This window comes from Bos indicus x Bos taurus, chromosome 13 (assembly GCF_003369695.1).
Source record: "Bos indicus x Bos taurus breed Angus x Brahman F1 hybrid chromosome 13, Bos_hybrid_MaternalHap_v2.0, whole genome shotgun sequence".
Taxonomy (NCBI): Eukaryota; Metazoa; Chordata; class Mammalia; order Artiodactyla; family Bovidae; genus Bos; species Bos indicus x Bos taurus.
The window spans coordinates 76,225,095-76,246,243 of record NC_040088.1 but is presented as its reverse complement, the minus strand read 5'-3'; the positions used below and the strand labels follow the sequence as shown (position 1 = coordinate 76,246,243).

Sequence of the window (21,149 nt, the reverse complement as noted above, 5' to 3'; positions counted from 1 at the left end):
CTCTCACATCCATACATGACTACTAGAAAAACCATAGCCTTGACTAGATGGACCTTTGTTGACAAAGTAATGTCTCTGCTTTTTAATATGCTGTCTAGGTTGGTCATAACTTTCCTTCCAAGGAGCAAGCATCTTTTAAGACCCTTTACTGGCCTCCCATTGTCAGTGAGTAAAATCCAAATTTGTTGCTGTGACCCAAGGCCCTGCCTCATACTAAACTGCCCTTCTGCCCACATTCCAGGCACAATGGTGTCCTTCAATTCCACCACACATTCTTTCTCACCTCACAGCTGTTCTACCCACTTTCCCCTCATTTGCAATGCTCCTTCCCCCAGCTCTCCCTGCCTGACTCCTCCTCATTCTGCAGGTCTCAGCTCAAATGTTACCATCGGAAAGAAGCTTGCTTCACCCACCCTATATAAGAAAGCCACTCTCCTTCTTCTTCCCAGGTACATGCTCTGTATTATCCTATTTATTAGTTCCTTTAGAACGCTGATCATATTCTCATACCATTCTTATTTGTTTACCTGTAAAGAATCTGCCTGCAGTGCAAGAGACCCAGGTTCAATCCCTGGGTTGGGAAGATCCCCTAGAGAAGGAAATGGCAACCCAGTAGCCCTACCTGGAAAATCCTATGGATAGAGGAGCCTGGTGGGTTACAGTCCATGGGATCACAAGAGTTGGACATGACTTCGTGACTAAACTACCACTTCATGTCTTCCCTTCCCTAAAACCATAAACTCTGAGGGATGTAACTCTGCTTGTATTATTAGTACTGTATCTCTAGCATACCAGAGTGCTTAGCACCTGGCAGGTACTCAAAAATATTTATTGACAGAATGAATAAACAAACATATGGTAAGACCATTTCTTGGTCTAATTTTTATGTAAATAAAAAAAAATCACTTTTTCCTTAAACGAAAACAAGACATAAATTATTATTCCTAGGAAGTATTCTGAAATCAAAAGTATATTGAAAACAAGCAAACTTTATCTGTATTTTCCTTTGGAACTTCTGATACTAACTTTCAAGGAAACTATTCACAATTTAAATGTGCTGATTCCAAGAAACAAGCTACCCTAAGCCACCAAGCTACATAACTTACTCTTTGAATCCTACTCTGAGTTCTGCAGTTTGACCAGATTTCACAAGCCAAATGAAGCACTTTGGAATGAGAACAAGGAAACGATAATGCTTCACATTTCTCCATTATAAACTTGGTTTCCTGAAATGCGAGGATAAGGCTAAAATCCATCATCTTTTAGAAATGACTGCTCAGGTATGATAAGAAGAAGAATATGCAAAGTTTCCATTTCCCTTTCCAATTCCTAAGAATCTCACATCCTATAATATAGACTTCATTCATCTTGATCCCCTTTTCATCAATAAAACATCAGTACTAAAAGGCTATAACAACCAGGAAATAATTTTGAGCAATTCTGACTTTCCTGTAGAGAACTATTTTGGCCCACTAGTCACAAGGGACAAGAAGCAGGGAAACTTCATAAAATCCTTCTCTTTACAATGCCAGCTTGGAGTTGCTCCAGGAGCAAGCCTTTGGGGTTCATGTGTGTGGTATGCAGAGCAGGGAAGGGCAAAATGCATGAGAACAAATGGAAAAACCTTACAGTGGTCCCATACTGACTTGTCCAAGTATGGTCTGAACCTTACCACACATATTTATACACACACACACTTACATGTACGAAAAAGGTAAGAATGAATGCATTCAGGAGAGAATTGACTGGTGCATGTGCAATGGAAACAAGGCTCCTTGGAAATTGGAAATCAGATACCTGAGAGTTTATTTAGGGATTCAAGGAAAAAGGGGAGGAAGCTGGCTTTTCAGCTACATGAAAGCTAATTATGAAGCAGAATAAATGAAATGGGATAAAATGAAACATAGATGCTGGGTCAACTGGAGCCAAAAGTTTTCACACTATGTACACGTTTCACACATGCAAGCCATGTAAAAATTTTAACATATCCACATAAACACAAATGGATTTATTTCATACTTTCAATTCTTCACAGACTTTGCAAAGAGACACCTGGAGTGGATGTGTTATAAAAAAGCAGTGAAAGCACACAAAGATATGACTTCCTTTTTTCCTCATCCTTTTATAATCAATCTACCTAGAAAGGAATCCCTAGTAAACTATGAAATTAATCATGTTCACCCAAAGCCTCCTATAATGAAATTACTTCTTGTACGTACAGGGGACATGCTGACCCTCCTATCTGATCAGTGGTTACATCTAACAGGACAAACTTGCTTATAAGCCACTAGGGAGCTACACAAATTCTGGGGATTCTGAAAGAATGCATAGTTTACATTGTTTCTACCCATGTCACCTTTTTTGCTTTAGATTCCAACTGAAGATTACAAATATGGGTTGGCTTACCTATTTTTTTAGCTTCTTCGGCAAAGTATGGGTCATTCATATCAACATCAGAGGGAACATCATCTTCACTGGCCTCTTCAGCAAGAGCCTTAAAGATGAATATAAAAAATAAATACAGTTTATTGTAAGGACCAAAACAAATAAATGTGAAGAAAAACCTAATTTCTTTTAAATCAAGCAGTTCAATCTAAAATTAAACTGGTTTTCAAAAATGGCTAAGTTTACAAAATAACTTCTAATTAACTCTTTTGTTTGTTCAACAAATACTTATGGAATACTTTATAAATGCAGGAACTATACAGGGCTTTTGAGAGAGACAAGAGTTATCAGATATATGGTTTCTGTCTTCAAAAATTTTATGATCTATTAAAAGAAATTAGCCACATAAACAAAGGTATGGTGGTGGTTTAGTTGCTAAGTTGTGTCCAACTCTATGCAATCCCACGGATGGTAGCCTGCCAGGCTCCTCTGTCCATGGGATTCTCCAGGCAATAACACTGGAGTGGGTTGCCATTCCCTTCTCCAGGGGATCTTCCCGACCCAGGGACTGAACCTGGGTCTCCTGCATTGCAGGCAGATTCTTTACTGACTGAACTACGAGGGAAGCCCTAAACAACAAAGGTATATAGCAATAATAATTAAAGACAGGAAGTTCCAGAAGAGACAAAAATAAAACACGTTCAAGGAAAAGAATACTTTTAGATGGGTGATCAGTGAAGTCAGGTAGCCTTAATCTCTCACAAAATTGAGAAATGGCAGTGATTAACAATAACATGAAGTAGTTCACTGTGGAAGCCTGGCAGGCTGCAGTCCACGGGGTCACAAAGAATCAGAGATGACTTAGCAACTGAACAACTGCATTGTGGGTTATCTTTCAAATCATTATTTAATGCAATTTATCTGCTGGTTAATTAAAGAAAATGTTATGAAATTTCAAAAATACAAAAGCGTAAGCAAGGTATAATGAACCTCCTGTTCTCATCACCCAATTTCAACAATTACTTAATCTATAATCCATTCAAGAAAACTTCTGCACTAATTTTAGGCACATCAATTGTTTACATTTTCCCTAATCAAATTTGAACAGTTTACTAAATTAGTGTATTTAAGTTAAAAAAAAATCAAGTCTATAAAGTAAATAGAATATATGCAAACTAAGATCAGACTAACCAGATGGAGTTTATCCCCAGGAATCTACAATATGTGTCATTTTAAGAAAAATATTTAGATAAATCCATGCACCTATGGATACCTTATCTTCGACAAAGGAGGCAAGAATATGCAATGGAGAAAAGACAATCTCTTTAACAAGTGGTGCTGGGAAAACTGGTCAACCACTTGTAAAAGAATGAAACTAGAACACTTTCTAACACCATACACTATAAAAATAAACTCGAAATGGATTAAAGATCTAAACATAAGACCAGAAACTATAAAACTCCTAGAGGAGAACATAGGCAAAACACTCTCCGACATAAATCACAGCAGGATCCTCTATGACCCACCTCCTAGAATATTGGAAATAAAAGCAAAAGTAAACAAATGGGACCTAATTAAAATTAAAAGCTTTTGCACAACAAAGGAAACTATAAGCAAGGTGAAAAGACAACCTTCAGAATGGGAGAAAATAATAGCAAATGAAGCAACTGACAAAGAATTAATCTCAAAAATATACAAGCAACTCCTGTAGCTCAATTCCAGAAAAATAAACGACCCAATTAAAAAATGGGCCAAAGAACTAAATAGACATTTCTCCAAAGAAGACATACGGATGGCTAACAAACATATGAAAAGAGGCTCAACATCACTCATTATCAGAGAAATGCAAATCAAAACCACAATGAGGTACCATTTCACGCCAGTCAGAATGCCTGCTATCCAAATGTCCACAAGCAATAAATGCTGGAGAGAGTGTGGAGAAAAGGGAACCCTTTTACACTGTTGGTGGGAATGCAAACTAGTACAGCCACTATGGAGAACAGTGTGGAGATTTCTTAAAAAACTAGAAACAGAACTGCCATAGGACCCAGAAATCCCACTGCTGGGCATACACAACGAGGCAACCAGAATTGAAAGAGACACGTGTACCCCAATGTTCATCGCAGCACTGTCTATAATAGCCAGGACATGGAAGCAACCTAGATGTCCATCAGCAGATGAATGGATAAGAAAGCTGTGGTACATATACACAATGGAATATTACTCAACCATTAAAAAGAATACATTTGAGTCAGTTCTAATGAGGTGGATGAAACTGGAGCCTATTATACAGAGTGAAGTGAGTCAGAAAGAAAAACACCAATACAGTATACTAACGCGTATATATGGAATTTAGAAAGATGCTAACGATAACCCTGTATGCAAGACAGCAAAAGAGACACAGATGTATAGAACAGTCTTTTGGACTCTGTGGGAGAGGGCGAGGGTGGGATGATTTGGGAGAATGGCATTGAAACATGTACATTATCACATGTGAAATGGATCGCCAGTCCAGGTTCGATGCATGAGACAGGGTGCTCAGGACTGGTGCACTGGGATGACCCTGAGGGATGGGATGGGGAGCAAGGTGGGAGGGGGGTTCAGGATGGGGAACACGTGTACACTCGTGGATGATTCATGTCAATGTATGGCAAAACCAATACAATATTGTAAAGTAATTAGCCTCTAATTAAAATAAGTAAATTTATATTAAAAAAAAAAGAAAAACGTTTAGAATGCACATTGCTAAACATTATCCTACATGCTGAAGAAGACTTGCCAAACCCTAAGGAATGTTCATTTTGGTATTACTATCCTTTTGAGAACAAGGACTACTAAGAATTTTTCACCAAATTATTATAATCGGTTTAGCAGTAATATGATGTCTATAGCAAAGATTCTAAAATACTTATATATCTAACTACATATATATTTACATATTTTTAAAACTGTTCTTTTATATCTAAAGTACAGCTGTATCAACTATGGCAAATAAACATATATTCATTTCTTCAGTAATAATCTCTTAGTATCAAATTGAAGTGACAAAGAGTTGGGGGAAAAATATTTTTAACCTGAATTCTTCAGATTCTCCTTCATGTGGAGAATCTCATGAGGTGGAAGAGGTCTGCTGAATCACCAAGTCTAACACTCAGTCTAGAACAAACTGAGCACTCAACAAACCTATTTTTAATATCGTTGATAAAACTAGTCCAGTCTAAGCTCATTAAAGGGAAACGGTAAAAGCACAAGATAATATCAAAGTACCAATCAAATGAAAATCAAACAGCTGCTAAATGTCTCACAGAAGAGTGACTACTGACCCCATGCAGACCTACTTGTAAGTCTTCCATTAAATGATGGCTTAATAACTTGTGGAATTATTCCATTTTAAAGATATTTTACTGCCTGGGAGAAGCAGAATATCAATGCAGGCAGGGCTCTGACCTCATTTCCTCATTTTTCTATCCATTTCCAGAAACATGGAGTATAACAGGAGTACAAAAGTCAGTCCACTGCATCATTCAACTCCGAAGCCCTCTTTCAATACTGCAGTTCTTGCATAGCACAGAGAAACACTCCAGTACAGCAGAAAGCACTGGAGCAAGAGACTGGATTCTGGCACCAGCCTGGCAATTAACGAGGTGCGTATTCCTAGAGGAAGCACTTCATTTTCTACAACTATCAATATAAAACATCAGGGTTGGACTAAAAGTAATCATTTAAGATTCCTCAGGTTGTAAAATTCTCTGACTAGTGATATAATCTTAAGATAATGAATGAACTGCTAGGATGCTGCATTTCATTGACAAGACAGAATATTTTTATTGGCAGGAACCCTAAGTGTCTCTGTTATTATTAAGGACTCTAACTCTGGAAAGATGTTATTTCTGAATCATGGGAGTCAAATTGATTTTTCACAGACAACATATTAGCACAGACAAAATATCTTCAAAAAAGGGGTCTAATGACAATATGTTAAAAGATCTATACACAAATACTGAAAAATTTCACAAATAGTGAAAAAAGCATCTTGAGAAATATACAGAAAAAATTTCATTCATTTTGAAAATGTTTCTCTCTATATATGCTCAAGTAAAAATGTCTGTCTGTACCTCTCTTTCTCACAAACACAGAACAGAATCAAACTGTCTTACATCTAGAAATGTACTAAACTATGCATTTTATTGAGGTAGCACATAAATGTAAAATATTAGAGCACAGCATTTACAGTGGCTCTGGGCTTTTACAGGTTTTATGCATCATTGTGTAGCCTTGCAGAAAACACTTAACCTACCCCAGTGAGTGGTTACGTTACAAGACAATGGGTGCCAAGCACTGGTACCTTCTGATACTTAGTGGCTGTTCGATAATTACTCAATCATAATTATTGATACCTTCTGTTTCTTTTTCAGCCTTTTTTTCTCTTTCTTCTTCTCTAAAAACTGTTCCCAAGGGGTCAGTTTATCCTTTCCTTCCAATTTGTTTTTGACCATCTCTTCTGCACTTTCTTTAAGGCCTAAGGGAAAACACAAATAGTTTAGTTTAAAATGTTATATCTTCACTCACTTTAAAATGTAATTAACCAAAAAAGATTATTTTAATATATTTACTAGATAAACAAGAAAAAATGAATACTCCAATGTCACAGAGTAACATAGTATCAACTTACATCAAAGCTATTTACTAAAAACAAACAACTATAAACCTAACCAAACCAAAATAGATAAACAAACCAACCCAGCAGCTAAATATATGGTCAAGCTACTAAAGAAAACTCCTTTACTTAGGCTCAAACTTTATTTCTTGGTATGTAATTTAACCACTTGAGACTCTAAAGGTAACTGGCCTTTAACACAGTTATTTCTACTTGCTTCTGTTGCCCAAGTAAAAGCTTATATTCCCTGGAAACTATAGGTGACTAACAAAAATTAACAAAAATTAGTAAGACAATCTCTGTGGAAATAACCCAGGAGGAAAGAATTCTTGTAATTTCTTATCAAGGACTCATTCTGTGAGTATACATCTTTAAGATCAAAAGGGCCATCATGTTCAGATTCCACTTTGTATGGTTTAAGTTCTTTCAGTGATGTTATTCGCTCTTATAGGTTTCTTGCTCCTTATATTCTGTGGTTCCTGAAATGTTTATCGGTGGCTAATGCAATAACTAGAGAGGGGTGAGAAGAAAGAAAAAGCCCCAAGGCTGATCTATCAGTTCATGAAGACCTTACTACTGCCACAGTAAAGGAAATGCAATGACTGTGTTATCACCTTTGATAAAAAAAATGTTTATTCTGGAGTATTTTTGGGAGATCATGTTCAGTTTGGGAAGAGGGGTCTTTAATATTTGGAGAACACAAAATCCATTATGAAATTAACGGAATGATTCGAGAGACAAGGTCAATCCAGATCATCTTTCCAGATACATTCTAAATTCTAAGAAAGTGAAAACCATTCTAAGGATATAATTCCCTTCTTCCCTGATGAGTATACTGAGACTGAGGATATTCAGGAACTTGCCTAAGAACACAGAATAAGGAAGCTATATACAGTTAGACTTTTAACTCCTAATTATCCTCTATACCATTACCAGATCCATCTAAAATGCTGGTTTGGTCGAGAATAAAGAAACGCATAGTCCACGAGTAAAATCTAAAGCTTTGGGTCTCAGGTTCCTTATCTGCAAAGTGAGGCTGGGCTGGATCAGAAGCATACAACTTCCTCCTCCCACATACACTGTTTTCCCTCTTAAAAGAAAATATCTGGTAAAAGTCCAAATGCACAAAAGAACTGAAAGTCATACTTTGGGTCCTTAGCCCCAAAGAATAGCATGAAATAGCTGGAACAGATGATTTCAAAGATCCCCTCTTTGGCTTATAAACCAAGACTTAATCTCTAAATTTCTATAACTTAGAAAAGCATTAAGGTATATGCATACTCAAGGTTACTTAGATTAGTTTTTATGACACACTACTGCTATGTCTGGTTTATGAGAATACTCTGATTTATGGGATGCCAAATCAGAAACTCAACTCTCAATTCAAAAATGTTTCTTGTAAAAAAAACACAGTTCACTTTACTAAGCAGTTTTCAGGAGAAATGTGAACTGTAGAAAACATGTCCAGATCTCTGACTGAAGCAACAGATACATAGCACCTTAGGAAATATAAACACTGGTACTCACTTGGGAGAAAGCAGCAAATCCTGACAAAACAAGTTGATTTCAAGTAGGAAAATAAAATAATTTATATATTATGCCTGTAGGTCAGCACACAGTCCAGTCTCAAATTCTAAATGCACAGTATTGTTATTAAATATGTTTAAATAATAATCTTTAAGGTATTCTACTACAGTTTCCTCAAACATGAAAGATTTTACTACTCCAAAATACTAAATTAAGCAATATATTTAGAGTCCCCCACCCCCACCCCACCAAAATGTCTTCTATGGTTAATTTTAATCCTTGAAACATAAACTCTACTCCTATCTTGGCATGATGTTAAGAAAGGTGTTTCTTTTACACAACTAGACCACTGGTTTAATGGGTTTCAATCTCTAAGAACTACTCCAATGTGATGACTGGGTCCTGACATTTTTGGGGGGACATGCATGGATATCCTTATAACTTGATAAGAACTATGGAATCTCTCTCTGAAACACTGTACTAGAAAAACTTGTCTACAATGTTCAAAAGTTCATAGATCTTCAACACTCATTTCTGTGGAAGGACATGGATATCCTTATAACTTGATAAGAACTATGGAATCTCTCTCTGAAACACTGTACTAGAAAAACTTGTCTACAATGTTCAAAAGTTTATAGATCTTCAACACTCATTTCTGTGGAAGGACCCAAAGGGCCTCAGGCAAACAGCATTATGGGGCAACAGAGGACTCGAGGAAGGTGGGAGTCTGTCTCCCAATTTCAAGACTTACTGGTCCTGACATTTGCAGGCGCTACATGAAGGTTTCTTATTGCAGTATGCCTGTCATTTTGGACCAGATAATTCTCTGTTGTGAAGGACTATCCTGTGCACTGTAGGATGTTAAGCAATGTTATCTGGTCTATCATACTAGCTGCCAGTAGCCCCAGTCACGAAAATCAAAAATTTCTCCAGAGTTGCCAGTGTCCTCTTGGGGAGAAAAATCTCAACTCAGAGAACCACTGTTCTTGACAATGATTAGAAGTCACTTCTGAAAAGAAGGGCTGTATTTCAATATTTGTGTCACATAAAATATGTATTATTTTATTTGGTACTTGATTATAATAATGTCTTTCCTACTTTAGCAATTTCAACTGAGTATGCCTTTTCTTTCAACCAGAACAAAGGCAGCTAAAGTCACCTTCTTTTGTATCCCATAATATTTAGCATAGCGCCAGACACATAGTAAGTACTTAATAAGCACTTAATTGATCTGTCTTGAAGAAAGAATTCTTATTTTAAGCCAAGTGTTTGATCTTTCATGTTTGGAACATAGTCTTTCCAACAGAAAATGAATCAAAACTTTAGGATCTAAATAAATGGCCTTCATCCCGAAGTGGTTCATGCAATTTTTTTTTTTTTTTTAAAGGAACTACAGCTCTAGAATAATTCATAAAATATCATTCTTGGGAAATATTTTCCTAGTATTTAATTTGTTTATAACTAAAGAAATAGCATCTTCAGTTAAATCCAGTCTGAAATTTTTTGCTTGGCTCTCACTTAATACACCAAAATAGTAGAATGACAAACACATTGCAATGAATTAATACACCACCACGACAGCTTAAAAATGCTTTGTTCTTGCTGTCATCATGAGGTCATTTAAATCTCTGCCACAGATCACAGCTGTTTATATTCTAAATTCTTAAAAATATGCCCATCCCAGAAGCTTCTTGGCATAAGCACAAGAACATTCTTCAAACAGTTTTAGCCTTATTTGAGAGTAGCCACTATGTGACTGAAAAACAACTTCATTATAAATGTCTAGTTTTGTGCGTTTGTTTTTAAAAAATTTTAAGCATATATTCAAGGGCTGTTGAATTAGTTAAAAATAACATTAATAATCCTACAAATAAGGGGTGAGAAACTCTTTAAAACTAACCATGAACTTAGATGACTCAATTTTAACAATAATAATTTAAGTGCAATTTATTCAGAATTATTTTGGCAGTTTGCATACACACAAAAATACTTTCAAATATTCTTTCAAAAGCCACTAAAATAAGAATATACATTTCTTCTGACCTAGCTCATTTCAAATTTTGAAAAGTCTTCAAAAGGCAGGACATGAATAATAACTTATAATAACTCAACTAGGTACTATAGTTGGTTTTGTTTATAAAAATAAAATAAATATTTTAAGATTTATGATATAGGCTGAAACTGGCACTTTTTAAAAATGTATGTAAGAACTCAGGATCCACTGAAAATATTTATGAACACTTATGGTTCAATCTTTATTTATGTATGTTTTATGTTTAAATGAGGCCATGGTAATACTCAATTCCAAAAGTAGCTTGTAAAATGTAACTAACTACCATCACCAACTGAACTCCCAACAAGGAATTCACTCTGGCTCTAAGGGTTTTTAGAGGAAAATAACCAACCATGCCCTGAGGAACAGTGACATCAAAAATACCCCTTCAAACTGGTCAGTTTTCTCCAATGGTGGGGGGAGAGAGAGATTAACTTATCCTTCCTTCAAGCATATCAGATATGCAAAACTACAAATCTTCGTAATGAGAAAGATGAAGATTTGAAATGTTTTCAACTTGGTTCAAGATTTGTTCATAAAAAGTTGTTTAGAACATTGTTCACAATTTGGTTCATAATCTGAACTTCTGTAACTCTTTTTTTCCTAAACTCTTACGGTATATATTCTTTTATTCTGCTCTATTTAATACAGTTGCAACTTTACACTTATTTGTGTGATCTCTTTTTAAACTATTATTAATGGCTATCTCCCTTACTAGGTTGCAAGCTCCATGATGGTAGAGGCTACAGCTTGCTTTTTTTTAAACCCCAACAAAGGTAACCCTATGCTAGTGGAGGGCCTACTACATAGCACATGCTCTGTTGAATGAATCCAAGTGCAGTTGAAGGGATACATAAGTCAACTTTGTTCCCAACCTTATAGACAGGGGGCAATAAATTCATGAAATTAAAAAGTAAAATGACAACTAGCTCTGGGAACAACAGTAAATAACAGAATTTACCAATCATCCAGACAGAGCCAACAAAAGCTCTCTGTATGCACTTAACACTGTCAGAATACTGTTATATCTACTACATGGGAACAACACAGACAGTTATAATAAAGAGAAGAGAGTAGTACAGGTAAGCTACTTCGACTGGGAAGGCTTCTCATGTAACACTTAATTCTGTTTCTCCTAAAAAAGTCAATGAGGTATTCAAAGAAGACATCCCAAAATATGCACTAAATGAATAAATGTTAAGGCTTTTTATTGTTGTTCACTGTCCAGAAGCCATTTCAGTGGGTAGCAAGTGGTTTACATTTGCCTTGAATTTGGGCTTATCATCCTCTACCCTCTTCTGAAACCCCTTTTACCCTCCTATAGAAGGATGTCTTCCATTTGCAAGTATATTCATTTCACTGTGAACTAAGCTGTCCCTGCTTCTTAGAATCAAATGTTCTTACAAAGCTGACTTCAAATACAAGACATTTGGGCTTCATTAGGAAGCTATTGTTTCCTGTATTTGTCTGTACTTTATTTGTATGTTGTCTTTGCCTTTCAAGTAGCTTGTGATCATAATGTACATAATAGTAAGCTGTCCTTAATACTCACAGAGTAAAACTCTGGCCAAGTCTGATGAAGCCATTCTGCTCTTTAATTTGTGGCAAAGAAGACTGAAGAACTACTTTTCTATTGTCACTTTTTATCCATAATGTTTACAGACAAAGTAGAAAATAAATGAAAACTTAAATGAATGGCTAAGACATAAGGAAGCTAAGGGAATTTTTTGGAATCTAGTCAAAATAAGAAAGCTCAAAGGGAAATGTTTAACTAGCTTAGAAGTAGGGATTTTCCTTGGGGACATACACTAATCTGCTCTGGTTCAGCATGGATCTTGGGTTTTAATGGGCTGCTAGCCAAGGAGGCAGGGGACTGAGTTTGGAGCTCGATCTAATTGCAGGCCTCAGCAGAGACCACCACCATGAGGCCAGGGTCCTTTAGGAGATGATGCTCCTCCTCCAATGGTTTAGAAGGAATACATGCCTTTCTTGGCTTTGGCCACGGGCAGAACAAAAGAGGTAAAAACGTATTTTCTCCCTCAAAGAATTTATAACCACAGGCCCCCACATCCATGGGTTTGTGGCTAGGATTCACACTATTTGTGTGGCTCCAAAACCCTAGTCCAAAAATTTGGTTTCAATTGGTCCAGGATTGGGAGTGCCCTTAGGTACCTGGCAAATACTCTCTAAAAGAAGCATGTTTTTTTGACTCAGGCCTTTGAGAATTCCCATAGGTAAAAAAAGATTCAGGAACAATGAGACCATAATAAAAATTCAATATGAACCAGAGTAAACGGAAACAAGTCAGACCTACAAAGGCTAAAGATTTTGGAATTATACAGAATATAAAGTCAGCACAGTTTAGAGAAACAAAAGAAATTAAAAGATAAGATTATTAAAGGTATAAGACAGATTAGAGAAGGAAAAAATTTCCAGAAATGAAAAACAACTGAAATTATAAAGTCAACCAAGATAAACAGCAGACAGAGGTAAAGAAAAAATTAATGAACTGAAAGAAAGAACTGAAGAAATTACCTAGCACGCTGCACAACAGACTCAAAGGTATGGAAGCCATGAGTTAGATTCAGAATGAGAACGTACCACACAAATCAAATGGGATTCTCAGAAGGAGAAAATAAAGATGACGGATATTTTAAGAGAAAAGGGCTGAGAAGTTTTTGGAATAATTCTGGTTATCCAATTAATTCTAAGCAAGATTAAAGCTACCAAGCAAAAAATGACTTAGATACATACCATAGTGAAACTCTAGAATACTAAAGTATTTTAAAAGCCAGAAACAAAGATAGCACTTGGAATACAGTCAACTCTTTCCATGACAAGGGTTCAGAAGCGGGCCCCTGGGCCCTGGGATTAAAACAGTATATTCTTTAGTTACACTGGCCTCACTTGTAAAGGCATCCTCACATCAAGAGGAGTCAAGGGGAAGCCGTGAATGTAAAGTAAATATGCCCCTCCCTAGAAAAGGATAAGGAGGTGACTAGGTTGGCATATGGAGAAGGCAATGGCACCCCACTCCAGTACTCTTGCCTGGAAAATCCCACGGACAGAGGAGCCTAGTAGACTGCAGTCCATGGGCTCGCCAAGAGTCGGATATGACTGAGCGACTTCACTTTCGCTTTTCACTTTCATGCACTGGAGAAGGAAATGGCAACCCACTCCAGTGTTCTTGCCTGGAGAATCCCAGGGACGGCGGAGCCTGGTGGGCTGCCTGCCGTCTATGGGGTCACACAAAGTCAGACACGACTGAAGCAACTTAGCAGCAGCGGCCGCAGGTTGGCATATCGTCAAAGCTATGGTTTTCCAGTAATCATGTATGGGTGTGAGAGCTGGACAATAAAAAAGGCTAAGCACTGAAGAATTGATGCCTTTGAACTGTGGTGTTGGAGAAGACTCTTGAGAGTCCCTTGGACTGCAAGGACACCAAACCAGTCAATCCTAAAGCAAACCAACCCTGAATATTCATTGGAAGGTCTGAGGCTGAAGCTGAAGCTCCAACTCTTTGGCCAACTGATGCAAAGAGCCGACTCACTGGAAAAAGCCTTGATGCTGGGAAAGACTGAAGGCAGGAGAAGGGGACAACAGAGGATGAGATGTTTGGATGGCATCACTGACTTGATGGACATGAGTTTAAGCAAACTCAGGAGATGGTGAAGGACAGGGAAGCCTGGCCTGCTGCAGTCCAAGGGGTCTCAAAGAGTCAGACATGACTGAGCGACAGAACAACAAGGTTGGTGCATCCATGGCAACAGCAGATACTCTTCCCTCCCTAATTCTCAACACTCACAGCCTCACCACAGTCTAATTCTCAGAAGTTACCCACACACCCACTCATCTGTCACATCTCCCTCTCCCTTCAATTCTCTATCACTGAGTTCTCCGGAATTTGTGGTACATCATCAGCAAAAACCCAAACACTGCATCTCTGCAGATTTTCTGCATCTTCTTGCTCTAACTGCAGCCTGGCTCTCCCCTGAAGGGTCTGCACAGGGCAGCACTTTCCAGCACTCGCTGCTCATGGTGGTGGGGGCATTTGGTTTCCTCACAGAGCAGTCACCAACTGGCCTAGGGCAAAGGCGGGTGTGTGAATCAGTAAAGCTCTCTATCCAGTTTTAGGAAGTGTTAGTGGCCCAGGCTTAGGCAGAGTAACTTACTGACCAATATAAATCAGGGACCCAATCAATAGATCCTTACAGGTTTGAAACTCTGGTACCTGAAAGAGGTGGTATGTCTGAGTTCTGGGGGTAAGGAGAGATTTATTCTATAAAAAGAATTTAAAAGATCTGCCATGCAGAAGAAGTTGAAATTGAATTCCTACCTTATATCATAAAAAAAAAAACCCAAAAAAACCAACTCTTGATGAATCAAGCACTTAAGTCAAAAATCAGTCCCAAATGATACAAATCCACCCTCCACACCAATATTAATAAACTTAAGAGCTTTACCACAGAATTCAGCCATTTAAAGAATATAATTCAGTGGTTTTTAGTGCACTGACAGATATGCAGAACCATCACCACGGTCAATTTTAGAACATCTAATTCTTCTCAAAAAGGAACCTTTCTTTCTTCAGGTTCCATCAGGTTGAGAGTTCAAGTCCCTCTCTTCAGGTTGAAGCATACAAGACACTTCAACACCGCCCACCCCTCAACCACTAATCTCTATGGTTTGTGCTGGATATTTAATACAAAATCTATGCCACTTTGTGACTGGCTTCTTTCACTCAGCATAGTACTTTCAAGGTTCATTCACTTTATAGCATGCATCAGTACTTCATTCTTTATATGCACCCATACTTTTTAGTTAGTTAGTTCAGTCTCTCAGTCGTGTCCGACTCTTTGCGACCCCATGAATCGCAGCACGCCAGGCCTCCCTGTCCATCACCAACTCCCGGAGTTCATTCAAACTCATGTCCATCGAGTCGGTGATGCCATCCAGCCATCTCATCCTCTATCGTCCCCTTCTCCTCCTGCCCCCAATCCCTCCCAGCATCAGAATCTTTTCCAATGAGTCAACTCTTCGCATGAGGTGGCCAAAGTACTGGAGTTTCAGCTTTAGCAAAGAACACCCAGGACCAATCTCCTTTAGGATGGACTGGTTGGATCTCCTTGCAGTCCAAGGGACTCTCTAGAGTCTTCTCCAACACCACAGTTCAAAAGCATCCATTCTTTGGTGCTCAGCCTTCTTCACAGTCCAACTCTCACATCCATACATGACCACAGGAAAAACCATAGCCTTGACTAGACAAACCTCTGTTGGCAAAGTAATGTCTCTGCTTTTGAATATGCTGTCTAGGTTGGTCATAACTTTCCTTCCAAGGAGTAAGCATCTTTTAATTTCATGGCTGCAATCACCATCTGCAGTGATTTTGGAGCCCAAAAAAGTAAAGTCTGACACTATTTCCACTGTTTCCCCATCTATTTGCCATGAAGTGATGGGACTGGATGCCATGATCTTAGTTTTCTGAAAGTTGAGCTTTAAGCCAACTTTTTCAGTCTCCTCAAGAGGCTATTTAGTTCCTCTTCACTTTCTGCCATAAGGGTGTTATCATCTGCATATCTGAGTTTATTGATATCTCTCCCAACAATCTTGATTGCAGCTTGTGCTTCTTAATGAGATGAAAACATATACAACGGAGAGCAAAGGAGTGAATGCTGAAATCTGGATGATGGTTATTCTTAGGTAATAAGAAGCAGGAGAGATCAAATGGATGGATTTAAGTTGTTGCACAATTCTAGTTTTTGTAGTGTTTTCACTTATTATTTACTAAAAATAAACAAAAGAGAGTCATGCTGGATCAATGATAAGAGTGTCCTAATCCAAAGATGGGCTCCATAAAAGACAGAAATGGACCTAACAGAAGCAGAAGATATTAAGAAGAGGTGGCAGGAAAACACAGAAGAACTGTACAAAAAAGATCTTCACGACCCAGATAAGCACGATGGTGTGATCACTCACCTAGAGCCAGACATCCTGGAATGTGAAGTCAAGTGGGCCTTAGAAAGCATCACTATGAACAAAGCTAGTGGAGGTGATGGAATTCCAGTTGAGCTATTTCAAATTGTGAAAGATGATGCTGTGAAAGTGCTGCACTCAATATGCCAGCAAATTTGGAAAACTCAGCAGTGGCCACAGAACTGGAAAAGGTCAGTTTTCATTCCAACCCCAAAGTAAGGCAATGCCAAAGAATGCTCAAACTACTGCACAATTGCACTCATTTCACACGCTAGTAAAGTAATGCTTAAAATTCTCCAAGCCAGGCTTCAGCAATAAGTGAACCATAAACTTCCAGATGTTCAAGCTGGTTTCAGAAAAGGCAGAGGAACCAGAGATCAAATTGCCAACATCCGCTGGATCATGGAAAAAGCAAGAGAGTTCCAGAAAAACATCTATTTCTGCTTTATTGACTATGCCAAAGCCTTTGACTGTGTGGATCACAATAAACTGTGGAAAATTCTTCAAGACATGGGAATACCAGACCACCTGACCTGCCTCTTGAGAAACCTATATGCAGGTCAGGAAGCAACAGTCAGAACTGGACATGGAACAACAGACTGCTTCCAAATAGGAAAAGGAGTACATCAAGGCTGTATATTGTCACCCTGCTTATTTAACTTATGCAGAGTACATCATGAGAAATGCTGGGCTGGAAGAAGCACAAGCTGGAATCAAGATTGCCGGGAGAAATATCAATAACCTCAGATATGCAGATGACACCACCCTTACGGCAGAAAGTGAAGAGGAACTAAAAAGCCTCTTGATGAAGGTGAAAGAAGAGAGTGAAAAAGTTGGCTTAAAGCTCAACATTCAGAAAATGAAGATCACGGCATCCGGTCCCATCACTTCATGGGAAATAGATGGGGAAACAGTGGAAATAGTGTCAGACTTTACTTTTTTGGGCTCCAAAATCACTGCAGATGGTGACTGCAGCCATGAAATTAAAAGACGCTTACTCCTTGGAAGAAAAGTTATGACCAACCTAGACAGCACACTGAAAAGCAGAGACATTAGTTTGCCAATAAAGGTCCGGCTAGTCAAGGCTATGGTTTTTCCAGAGGTCATGTATGGATGTGAGAGTTGGACTGTGAAGAAAGCTGAGTGCAGAAGAATTGATGCTCTTGAACTGTGGTGTTGGAGAAGACTCTTGAGAGTCCCTTGGACTGCAAGGAGATCCAACCAGTCCATTCTAAAGGAGATCAGCCCTGGGATTTCTTTGGAAGGAATGATGCTAAAGCTGAAACTCCAGTACTTTGGCCACCTCATGCGAAGAGTTGACTCATTGGAAAAGACTCAGATGCTGGGAGGGATTGGGGGCAGGAGGAGAAGGGGACGACAGAGGATAAGATGGCTAGATGGCATCACCAACTCGATGGACATGAGTTTGAATGAACTCCGGGAGTTGGTGATGGACAGGGAGGCCTGGCGTGCTGCGATTCATGGGGTCGCAAAGAGTCAGACACGACTGAGCGACTGAACTGAACTGAATCCAAAGACTGTAATTAATGAACTCACATGAACTAGAGGTTCATAAGAATAAAAGGACACATTTAGTATATTTGCCTATACCACTTTTGTTCTTCAAAGAACATTATAGGGGAAATAAAAAGGAATAAACCAACTAGAAAACGTTATGCACAAAATATACCACTGATAAAAGATGAGCCCAAAATATAGAAGAACGCCAAATACAGGAAGAACTCCTAAGAATCACGAAAGCACAAAGAACACTACACTAAAAATGGTATCAAAAGATATGAATAGATATTTCACAGGTAAGAAAGCAGGAAAAAAATGGTTTCTTCATCAGTAATTAGGCAAATGTCTGAGCAATCCTTTAAAAACATGTCAGGCCACATCATCTCCATTTCCCATTGCCTTTCCAGTCCAAGAGAAAGACCATCAGCCACTATGGAGAACAGTGTGGAGATTCCTTAAAAAACTGGAAATAGAACTGCCTTATGATCCAGCAATCCCACTACTTGGCATACACACTGAGGAAACCAGAAGGGAAAGAGACACATGTACCCCAATGTTCATCGCAGCACTGTTTATAATAGCCAGGACATGGAAGCAACCTAGATGTCCATCAGCAGATGAATGGATAAGAAAGCTGTGGTACATATACACAATGGAGTATTACTCAGCCATTAAAAAGAATTCACTTGAATCAGTTCTAATGAGGTGGATGAAACTGGAGCCTATTATACAGAGTGAAGTAAGCCAGAAGGAAGCCAGAAGGAAAAACACCAATACAGTATACTAACGCATATATATGGAATTTAGAAAGATGATAACAATAACCCTGTGTACGAGACAGCAAAAGAGACACTGATGAATGGAACAGTCTTATGGACTCTGTGGGAGAGGGAGAGGGTGGGAAGATTTGGGAGAATGGCATTGAAACATGTAAAATATCATGTATGAAACGAGATGCCAGTCCAGGTTCAATGCACGATACTGGATGCTTGGGGCTAGTGCACTGGGACGACCCAGAGGGATGGTATGGGGAGGGAGGAGGGTTCAGGATGGGGAACACATGTATACCTGTGGCAGATTCATTTTGATATTTGGCAAAACTAATACAATTATGTAAAGTTTAAAAATAAAATAAAATAAAATAAATAAATAAAAAGCAAAAAAAAAAAAAGACCATCAGAGGCCCTTTGTGATCTGGCCACCTCTCTGCCCTCACCTTCTACTACTATCCACTCCCTGGCTCATTCTGCCTCATTATTCCTGAACAAATCAGAAATGCTTTCCCCTCAGGGTTTTTGCATTTATTGCTTCCTCTGCCTGAAATGTCCTTTCCCAGGATAACACATAAGGTACAACATACTTTCCATTAGCTCTTTGTACAAATGTCACTTTCTCAGTGAAGCCTTCCCTGACTGTCCTGTTCACATTGTTACCCACTCCCACCCCTGAACTTCCTATGCCCTATCCAGGTCTTATCCTTTTACTTCCACAGCCCTTAACCATCATCTGATTATTTTACCCATTTACTAGTTTACTAATTCCATTCCTCCCTGCTCTCCCTCAATGCACACACTAAAATGGAGGACTCCACAACGGCCTAGATCTTCGTCTGTTTTGTTTCGTGCTATTAGAGAAGAGTTTGGCACACACGGCAGGAGCTCAACTAATTTTTGAGCCTAATACACAAATTAAAACCATAATGAAACACCATTACTTATATACTCAATTGGAAAAAAATCACCTGACAATTATCAATTAACAGTGAGAATAAAGAGCTGTGCAATCTCACACTACCAGTTAGAGTAAAATGCTATAAGCACCCAGGAAAACAATCCAGCCCATGACCTTGTTAAGGTAATTGTGAGTATGCTACACAACCAAGAAATCTGACACATATCCAACAAGTTCTATATATACCTTGGTGACAAGTCCAAGAATATTCACAAAGACACTGCTTTTAAGAGCAAAATACCGCAATAGCCAGCAACAGAACAGATACGATATATCTATAAAGAAATTCTATATAGCAGTGAAAATTAATGGACCATGTCCTCACATACGGAGAAGGCAATGGCACCCCGCTCCAGTACTCTTGCCTGGAAAATCCCATGGACGGAGGAGCCTGGTAGGCTGCAGCCCTTGGGGTCGCTAAGAGTCGGACACGACTGAGCGACTTCACTTTCTCTTTTCACTTTCATGCATTGGAGAAGGAAATGGCAACCCACTCCAGTGTTCTTGCCTGGAGAATCCCAGGGACGGGGGAGCCTGGTGGGCTGCCGTCTATGGGGTTGCACAGAGTCGGACACGACTGAAGTGACGCAGCAGCAGTCCTCACATATGGATTATGGATAACTCTCAAAAATAAAATATTAACAGCAAAAAGAAATGACAGAAAAATACACAGAGGATGCTTTTATAAACTTCAAAATTAATAAAACTGAGTAAAGACTTTAGGATACATGCATGAGTGGTAAAACTACTATATAGAAAAGGGGAATGGTTAACGTGGAATGCAGTTTCATATTTTCTTCTGGGAGAAGGAGGAGGGTGTAACAGGGACTGCAGACATTGGTGATGTTCTTTCTTAAGCTGGATACACAGGTATTCATTTAACTTTTTTCCTTTAACTGTATACATACACTGTTTACCTTTTGTGTCTACGTTCTTCTTCCCCACATTAAAGTGTAAAAAAAAAGGGTGTGTGTGTGTGAATGTTCACTCTTTGACAACTACGTGCTGATAAACTGGCTTTCACTAACCTCTCTCATTTAATTCCCATCAAAATAATAGGTACTTACACTCAGATTTTCTGATGTAAGCCCTCTGTGATCTTTCCATGATCACAGTAAACTACTAATATTATCCCAAACTTCATTATAAGAAGGTCCCATTCTATACACTGTTTTAACAATTCACCTATAAACTAATGGCCTGAAACTCAGGTGTCTGTTTTCCTCCCTGGGAGAGACTACAGAAGCTACTAACATAAGGGCATTTTGAGGCTGCAGTACAACCAAAATAGCATTTCTAAAT

At 38.5% G+C, this 21,149-nt stretch overlaps 1 protein-coding gene across 3 annotated transcripts in view; it reads right to left on the bottom strand.

Moving 5' to 3' along the window:
• ESF1 (ESF1 nucleolar pre-rRNA processing protein homolog) overlaps positions 1-21,149 on the bottom strand; it is a 65,790-nt gene that overhangs the window by 17,601 nt on the left and 27,040 nt on the right. For all 3 annotated transcript variants that reach the window (XM_027560281.1, XM_027560282.1, XM_027560280.1), the window contains exons 10-11: positions 6,783-6,904; positions 2,407-2,494 (exon numbers count right to left, since the gene is read on the bottom strand). In XM_027560281.1, coding sequence (XP_027416082.1) covers positions 2,407-2,494; positions 6,783-6,904 — 210 coding nt within the window. The remainder of the gene's footprint in view (positions 1-2,406; positions 2,495-6,782; positions 6,905-21,149) is intronic.